Source organism: Nicotiana tomentosiformis, chromosome 12 (genome assembly GCF_000390325.3).
Source record: "Nicotiana tomentosiformis chromosome 12, ASM39032v3, whole genome shotgun sequence".
NCBI classification, from domain to species: domain Eukaryota; kingdom Viridiplantae; phylum Streptophyta; class Magnoliopsida; order Solanales; family Solanaceae; genus Nicotiana; species Nicotiana tomentosiformis.
This window is the reverse complement of record NC_090823.1, coordinates 131,591,881-131,601,143: the sequence shown is the minus strand read 5'-3', so window position 1 is coordinate 131,601,143 and position 9,263 is coordinate 131,591,881. Positions and strand designations below refer to the sequence as shown.

Below are 9,263 nucleotides of genomic sequence, written 5' to 3'. Positions count from 1 at the left end.
TATGGCTTTTTGGTACTGTCCCTTCTTATCTATATTTTTATTAATGTGGTGCTTATACTTTCCTAAGCCGAAAATCTATTGGAAATAACCTCTATCCTCATAAGGTAGGGGTTCCTCCCCAAACCTCACGGTGTGAGATAATACTGAGTATGTTATTGTTATTCTGTTAATAATTTTTATATTAATTTTTTTTTTAAATATAATTCATTAACCGAACCATATTAAATTATAGCTTTTTTAGTATATTTTTCTTTTGTCTATTTTTTATCGTCGCCAAACTTTGTTTTGACTTATATGGTTTGTAACTACCAATTTAACTTGCCTTGTTTTCTAATTACATCTCCCATATTTTCATGAAAAATTGCGTCTAAATTTTGATAGTCGAAGATTTTCATACAACTATCAACATAGAAGTTTGACAGTTCCTAATTTTCATGACTGTCGACAAATTTAACATAATCTTGTTAATTAAAAGATAACTCGGCCAACATTTCTACATAGCCAACAGCCCAACACACATTAAACATAAATACTCGCATTCAACATTAAACCTAGCCAAATTTTCCAGCATTATCGACCAACGTTCAACATAAATACTATCTCGTAACATTAATTGCTGGCCATGTTATTTAGCACCGACTGCATATTTGTAAATTGTAATTTGACACTGCTAATGCACAAAACTAAAATATTACAAGCAAGAAGGTGCAAAAGTGTTATTAACAAAAAGTAGACGGACTAACCCTGATAATACAACGGAAACATAAAAATACTAACACAACAATTTCACGACACCTAGAAAAGCCACCCTGGAAAAATTACCAACAAAAAGACCCACCCCCCCCCCCCCCCAAAAAAAAAAATTAACGACACCTGTTATCATCACTATATTATTACATATCTTGATATAATTCTAATTTAGAGTTCCTCGTCTCGCTTTTTGCCAGCTATATTTTCCTTAATTTCCTTTGTTTTTTCCTTAGCTGATTCCAAATTTGAAGCTATATTTTCCTTTGCTTTTTCCAATGTTTCCTCTGCTTTGCTCTTTGCACTTTCATATCCTTCTTTTGCTTTCTCTCTAGCCCAACTCATATGTTCTTCTGTTTCTCCTTCTGCTTTCTCTTCTCCCATTCCTTTCATTTGCTGTTTTGCTTCTTCTGCTTTTTCTGTTGCTTTTTCCTTTGCTTCTTCTGCCTTTTCTGATGCCTTGTGTTTTGCTGTTTCTGCATCTGAATATGCTTTTTCTTTTTCTTCTCCTGCTTTTGAATAAGCTTCACTTGATTTTTCTGTTGCTTTTTGTTTTGCTGCTTCTGCTGTTTCGTATGCTTTGTTCTTTGCTTCTTCTGCTGTGTTCTTTATATCTCCTGCCTTGTCTGCTACGTATTGTCCTGTTCCTGCATTTCATTCAAATTTTTCCACAATTAACTCGCATCCACATTTCTATAATCACTACTACAAAATTGCAATTTGTTGCTAATCCTACTTAGTAACGATTAAAAAAATATGTTATAGTGAAATGCATATAATATAAAATCGGTGTTAGCGCTTTAGCATATCCGTTTTATTGTTCGTTAGAGCTATTTTTTTTATTGTAGCTAGCGTGTTTGACTAATAGGATAGAAAGGGCCTAAGCGCATCGGTAAGAAAAAATCACTAAGTGAATCGGTGTTGTTATGTGTATATATATATATATAACATTATATATTAGGTAAAAATATATATGCTAACTTCCTCTTTATATATTAACCCCCTAATAAAAATTATAACTCCGCAAAATTATAACTCCGCCACTGAGTTGGAAAGTGTAAGAAAAATATTACACTCTCAACTTACTAAACTTAAAAAGACAATTAAGTTCATACGCGGATAGAACAATTATACTGTAGGTAATATATAAGTTAATTACATTATAAGTTTAACTACTATAAATTGATACTCCCCCGCCGTCCCAACCCCAATCAACTTGTAAATTTCGAACATTGAGGGTCAAAATTCTTGTACTAATTTTGACCGCGAACTTGAATATAGAATCTATGTAAACTAATTAGACTACATAAAAAATAGTATAGGCCATAATAATTAACCTGTAGCAGTATCAGTAATCTTGTCTTTGGCATTCTTAGCAGCATCCATAGTTGAATCGGAAGCTTGTTTAGCAGCAGAATCATCATCAGTTGATTTAAAACCAAGACCTTCAGAAATCTTATCTTTAGCCCATCCTGTCCAAGACTCTGAATTTTCTTTACTTTGCTGCTCAATTTCCTCATTAGTTTCCTTACAAATCACCAAACCAGACATAGAAATAACCACAAATCCCACTAATAACAACACATAAATCAACTCCCTTATGTTTCTTGAAGCCATAATTATATTAACCAAACAAACTATATTTGTATGTGAAGAATACTAGATCAGAGCAATGAATTGATAGTATTACACAAACAAGAAAATGATCTGGGTGAGTCTGGAAAAAATTTCAGATATATATAAGAAGAGTTATGCTATAGGTTAGTGGACGAGTGGCATAATACGTGGGCACACGTGTCAGTTGTATGGCTATTGCAAACACAGTAGTCAATAATAGCTCTCTACGTGTCATTCAATATGAAATAGTATTTGGTTTGCTGGCTCTGTGGATACATTGTTTGTCTCTGTGTCTATCTTTACACTTAGCCCTTAGGTTTGAACACTGATTTAGCGGAATCAAAATTTCAAACTACCATACGATTTTAATAATTTTAGGTTATTATGTTCTACGTTAATAATTTATATTATATATTTAATAGATTTTTTAAAGATATACATATGTAATTCGAATCAAAACTACTGAATTTGATCGAATCTGCTTCCGACACTTTAGTTCCGCAATGTTTTGAAAAAATAATTTTGTTTAAAAGATCTTGAATACATTTTTGAAATGGTAATTGACGTTTGGATTTAGTTAGTTGCTTTTGAAGAAAAATATTTATTTGTAAAATTATTACTACTACTTTTCAAATTTCCACATTATCTATCTATCAACTTATATTAATATATCATAATAATAATTGTTTACCCTAAAAAATATATAACAATGAGTGGTTTAAGTATACGTAGATTAATTCGATATAAATAATAAATTGCGTTAATTAAACAAATAAAGATATAGTAAATTCAAACCACGTGAGAAGGGTAATTTCAGCCTTGATGAAATATCCACCCTTGATCTGGACTCACAATGACCAGTATGGATGAACGAGAAATAAGAGTTATGAATGACACTGCAAATAATAGTATATTGCTTTGGGATGCGTATTACAATGTGTTCAACGAATAATCAGACCCCCTTTATAGGGGAATCCTACTCTAGGTACAATTCCATCAAAGGTAAAAATCTCTCGTTTAACTAATCACTAGATTCCCGTCGGCATGTGCCGAGATCTGCGCCGTGATACCCGATTGGTCACGGATATTACGACCTTCCGTTAATCGTGTTCGATTGCCCAATAATGCTCTCCGAAATCTTTTGGAATTTGGACCGATCTTAAAGTCATGGCCTCGATATACTCGAGGGCGGGCGTCATGCCCCTGGTACCTGACTCGAGGAATCTCTTACCTTGATTCTGATTCCTTGTCATCGCGTTCCTGACTCGATTAATATTATCGGGAACCGGGCATGCTTATGGGTCTGGTTTCACCCGTATACAAATAGTCCCCTCGTTTCTCGGAGAGCAAGTTTTGCGAAATCGACGAGGAACGACATGAGTTCTTCGATTTCTTCTCCAACACGCTGCGACACAAAATGACAAAGAAACTGAAACGTCCTGAATGTGAAACGGCGCCGGGACTCTATAAATACCCCTTCCTTCGTTCATTTTTTACTTTGACCTAAGCTTCTACCTTCGATCCTTTAAGATATTACAGTCTTATGTCATCCCTCAATATTCTTACCTTCGTTCTTCAAGTTACAACCTTTCTTTTACCCCTTACTTAAGCCAGTGTGCTTGTTTTTATTAGCAAGTTCTCACCCCTCATCTCATCATTCTCCTTCATAGTTTAAAACCCTTTTAACTAGATAAAAGAAATGGTAAATACTTCCAAAATTGTTCCGTAGAAGATGCTCCTTCATCTTCGCGGCTGGCCACTAAGGTCGAGGATACCGCCCCTGATGTGGTCGTCCTCGAGAAGTCAGTTCCGATCGCGGCCACTAATGAACCGGCAACCGAGCCCCCTTAAAAATGTTCATCCCCGGGGGGTGTTCGTTCAATGACGACTTCAAGGTTGAAAAGCCCTCTTCAGTTCAAGGCCGATGCGAGGCTGTGTCACTGTACATCTGCTCTATTACCGAGGTCGTTCTTCCTGTAGTTCGAAAGGACTGTGGCTGGGCGGATAAGGATGTAGTGATTCCCGAGCCCGATGATGATATCACCACACATATTGAGGGATATATAAGTGTTTACACTTATCCCTTTACATTGGTCCCGGTGGACCCGATCATCTTGGACTTATGCAGGAGGTACGATGTATGCCTCCGCCAAATTCAACCCATCATTGTGGAGGATCGTGATCCTCCTCTGATTCTTCGTTAACAAAATTGATTCGTGTACTTTCACCATCAACTATCTGCTCCGCTTATACAGTCCCCAAATCTTCCGGGGGGGAGGGGGAGGGGCTGATAAAACTTGTACGCCGGGCCATCAAAGCCCCATTTTCGAGTATCGACGAGGACCGGGATCGGGGTTGGCAAGGACGCTTTGTCCGAGTGAGGACTGCCGACCTGATACTTGTCGAGTGGAGTCCGTTCCCCTAGAAGTGGAACATATCGCGTAAGTATAACTCCTTTTAAACGTCGATTTCACGTTTTATCTTCCCTTTTCTCATCGGTGTTTGTTGTGGTGTAGCCCTCGCTCGAGTTCGAAATGCCATTGCCCGGCTCAAGGAGTGGATCAGAGGCATTTGATCGCAGATGTCTTATGCATAGCGTTTATGGCGCGAGCTCTCAAAGGGCCGCAGGGAGGCCCGTTATCAAGGTAAGATTCCTTTCTCCGAGTAAGCAACGCTAAACTTTCTTTTTCAACACTATGCCCTTATTGTTTCTCTTTTTTTTTTTGCAAGCTTGCCTAAGACCATTATTCCTAGGCCCTTGGCAGGGGGCGAGGACCTGCCCGCTGATCCTTCTACTTCGGGGCAGCCTAGAGCCACAGCAGGAGAGAAGAAAAAAAAGAGGGCACCAAGTTCCCCGAGCTCGGAGAAGAAGAAATCGGGGAGAAGGTTGGCTCGTAAGCCAAAGGAAAGCTCCAGCTCTCGAGTGCCTGACTCGGATTTGCTCTACCGGCTGAGGGACGAGCCCGAGGAGGACGAACTTTGTGTGGCCCGCGAGTCATCCATTTTCGAGGAACCAGTGGCAGCCGAGGAGGAAATGACAGGGGATAATCCCCCTCAAGTTTACGAAGCTCATACAGATGTGAGGGTCGAGATCTCTCGAGTCACAGGCTCCGCCCCGCCCGGTGTTATAGAAATTTCGTGATCGCCCTCGTTCACAGAGTCCATGTTTGATGAAGCCCTAGGGATGAATGAGAGATCCTATTAAGGGGCTCATGGAGCGGAGGATCCCCTCCGATGCTTCTTCGATGGTGTAGAATCAATCGCCCTAGAAGTCTTCTCCGGGTTAGGCGACTTAGAGGTGCCAAGGAAGAGTCCATCCTTAGAGGTCGGTGGGCCGAACTCGAGCCCGAGGTTGATCAATCGGTTCCCCGCTCTTAGCACGGATCCTGGCCAGAAGTGAGCAGTGGTTATCACCATCCTGGAGGATTCCCGGGTTCTTTCCTCCCCCGTCGGGATATCTAGTTACCTCTGGTGCTTGGTAACCGAAGAAGACCAGGCAAAAATGAACGGGGTGGATGCGCCATGCTTATTCAACGAAGCGCAACATGCGCTGAATCGGGTAAAGTGTTATCACATTCTTTTATCTATGAATTCAGTTTTTTATGACTCTAATGCCTTTTCTTTTTCACATTCTGTAGGCCTTGGTGCTCCAACACGAAACCTTTATCCGGTACCAGGATAAGCTTAGCCAACTTGAGGCCGAAGTCAAAGAGATTGTTGAGATGGGGGACATGTATAATCTTCTCAGCGAGCAACGTGAAAGAGAAGTCAAGAATCTACGGGCTGAGTTGGACGCGGCTCAACAAGAACATGACGCCCTGGTAGAATAGGTAAAGATCTTTAAAGTTAGTGACAACGAGTTATGCATGGCGACTAACGCTCAAAACCCGCAGGTCCAGCAGAAGCTTGATCGGATCGACCAGCTACGAGCCAAGATGGACGAGGTCAAGGCCATCTACAAGGAAGGCTCTGATGGCTCTGACGAATCCGTGGGCGGAGAAGACTCTGATGGTCCCGGTGACGAGTCGGGCTCCGGCGAAGATCAGGCTTAGGTACCTTGTAGATGTTTCTTTGTTTTTGTATGTTTTGTTGAGGACGTTTGACCTTTGTAAAGATCTTTATATATACAAGGCTTTTTCTTTTTTTCCCTTTGGAAATTTTCAAGTTTGTTTCTTTTGGATTTTCATTACGATTGTAAAGATTTCAAATGCCTTAGCATGTAGTAATAAGGTCTTGCTTGGAGGTTCGAACAAGGCTTGTTATCGATGTGATTTTTTTTTATAACTTGTGGGGGCTTGATATGACCGGAAGCTTTCCCCAAAGTGCTTATTTGAAAGTTTTTAGATTATAATTTTGCTGAGGGTAGTGTTTGGACCGTTTGGAAATTTTGAAGGCCTTATGTTTTGGTTACAGATTTTGGACGTCTCCGAGCCGTTCTAAGATGCACGTAGACTTTTAAGTATGGGTACTTCCCAAAAGGCTTATTACCCCGGGCTTCGATGCCCGGGCCATCCGGGCTTGCCTAGGATGACAGTCCCCGAATAGGGGCGGTCGTACACTTTAATGTTCGGGCACTGCCTAATAGGTTTTGGTGCCCCCGGGCTTTGACAGCCCGAGCCATCCGCGTTTGAATTTGGCGACAGTCCTCGAGTGAGGTGATCTCTTGGATCCGAGTAGATTTGGTCCTTGGGCCCGATGTCCTTAAGAAACAAAATGTAGTAGTTTTTAAGAGATAGAATATGCATCTGCAAGGTAGAAACTTTCTTTCATTTCTGTGCGCAACATACAAGATGGCAAAGGTGTACAAGCTTTGTGTTATGTCTTAAGTGGTCTATGTGGAAATGGTTCATTTGACCGTTTTGCCCATACAATAAATCCTATCCACCAATCCCAGATTGTTCGAGCACAAAGTTTCCTTCCTTGATAAAATCATTATCAAGGGTGATGACCCCCAGTATTCGAGGTCGATCTTAGAGAGGGCTCGGATACTATTGATGTGACCCTCGACTCCGATTCATAGTCGGTATTCAATTCTAAGTTAGCACGATCTAATGTTGCCTCGTTAAACACCTTGCCGAAAAACTCATTTGGGAAAAAACTGGTTCAAGGGAAAAAGAGTGCAACGCGTGCTTTCAGGCCTAATAGCTACATCATTCTTTGGTTGTTGCCTGCAAATGTTAGTTCAATTCGTAACATAGGTAAAGAAAAGAATGAATGGGGTCGTACCTTAGCAGTAGTACCATTTTAAGTGGGTCACGTTCCAGTTGTTCGGTAGTTGCTCACCGTTACCGAACAGTCAGTACGAAATAATGTACAGAGTATGTAAGGCAATAACATAACTGAAAACTGAAACTGAACTGATAATATAATAACTGAAAGTAACTGGGAATCAAAGATGATCTGGAGATATACTTACCTGCTGATACTGACTCAACTCATTCAATATAGTAAGTAAAATAAATGTCTGGCCCTATATGGCTCGGTACGTGTAACTGCTCAGCCGTAGTAGGCTCGCTCATAGGCGCTCGGCCATACTAGGCTTTGTATATCGGCCATCCTGGGCTCACTCATAGGCACTCGACCATAGTGGGCTCAATATATAACTTATCATCTGATCAGTGGTTGCCCAATAGGGGCCTGCCCATCAATTATAGCTCGATGGTGTATATATATATATATATATATATATATATATATATATATATATATATATATATATATATATATATAGACCCTCTGCTCTCTTGACTGGAAGAAGACAATACTTAAGTGAATATAAAGTCACGATAAGGGAGAATACTGTAACTTCTAAGACTAGGATAATGTGACTAAATTCATGAATACGAACTTCTCTTTATGTCTTGTTGTCAAACATATCTAGTTACGGGATCATGCCAAATGAAGGAAAGGTTTAGCCTTAACAAACCTTATCACAATCTTTCCAATCACCAAGTCAAATTCGCCTCTTCGCACCTTAATCTTATTTGTTGGATAACTCAGCTCCTATCTTGGTTCTTCAAACTCTAGGCTTTACCTCCAATTAGAACTTGAAAGGGAGTGAAAATCAATTGAAGTTTGTGGGAAATTTTTGGGAGGATTTTTGCAGAGATTATGTCTGATTATTTTGCCGTATTATAAGTCTAATATATGAAGGGGATAGTCATTTAAAAATGCCTCTTTGGATGACTCGAACTAGCCCATTTTTGGATTCTCGTTTAAGCAAGTAGGTGACAGTCTGCGCAGTCTCGTAAAAATGCTCATATCTCTCTAATCCGATATCGTATTGACAAACGGTTTAATGCGTTAGAAAATAGACTCATAGATATTTAATTTTATGGGTAGATCACCCCATAACTCTAAGTATATTGGGAGAAAATCGTAGTTACATTTGACCCAAAGGTTCAGTAAAACTTATGAACGTAACTTGTGACGACTTTCATCGACTTTTGTTCCACCACTCGCTTGACTTTAAAACATAACACACGACTATCATACGACTAACATAACTCATAACATAACCTCCGTATCATGTTAAACACGGTCTCACCCCAAAATTACATGCTATAACATTTCCAACTTGTCGACTTTCGACGAAAAATTATTTTCTTCAATTCCTTTAGCTTCTGAACCTTCCAACCCTCTTTGTACTTGTTGTTAATGATCTTCAATATTTGTAACCTCTGAGGTAACATGATTACTTACTTTATATATTTTCAAAGATGATCTCATTTTTGGTCCTACATTAGTTTCCTCACGACGCAGTTTTACGTACAAAAATATAGTGTGTAAAATCATTCCCCCTTGGGAACATTCTTCCTTGAATTTTTACTCTTAGAGATTTTGGAAAATTTTTGCGAGAGTCTCCTCCATACACTAGACTAAAAACAACTTGCACGCAA

General features: G+C 39.6%; 1 protein-coding gene across 1 annotated transcript; it reads right to left on the bottom strand.

Annotated features, from left to right (window-relative positions):
• Positions 1-691: 691 nt before the first annotated feature.
• On the bottom strand, positions 692-2,579 carry LOC104096820 (late embryogenesis abundant protein D-29). Its single transcript, XM_009603252.4, has 2 exons — positions 2,085-2,579; positions 692-1,394 (listed from the first exon to the last, which is right to left on the bottom strand). Exons 1-2 carry the CDS (start codon positions 2,362-2,364, stop codon positions 919-921), a joined length of 756 nt encoding a protein of 251 aa, XP_009601547.1. The 5' UTR covers positions 2,365-2,579; the 3' UTR covers positions 692-918.
• Between the last annotated feature and the right edge of the window lie 6,684 nt (positions 2,580-9,263).

Bases quoted from the DNA above. Each gene is read 5' to 3' on its own strand.
- LOC104096820 (XM_009603252.4), bottom strand. From the start codon at position 2,364: ATGGCTTCAAGAAACATAAGGGAGTTGATTTATGTGTTGTTATTAGTG. The intron at 1,395-2,084 runs GTTAATTATTAT...AATGAAATGCAG, and splicing joins GATTACTGATACTGCTACAG to GAACAGGACAATACGTAGCA.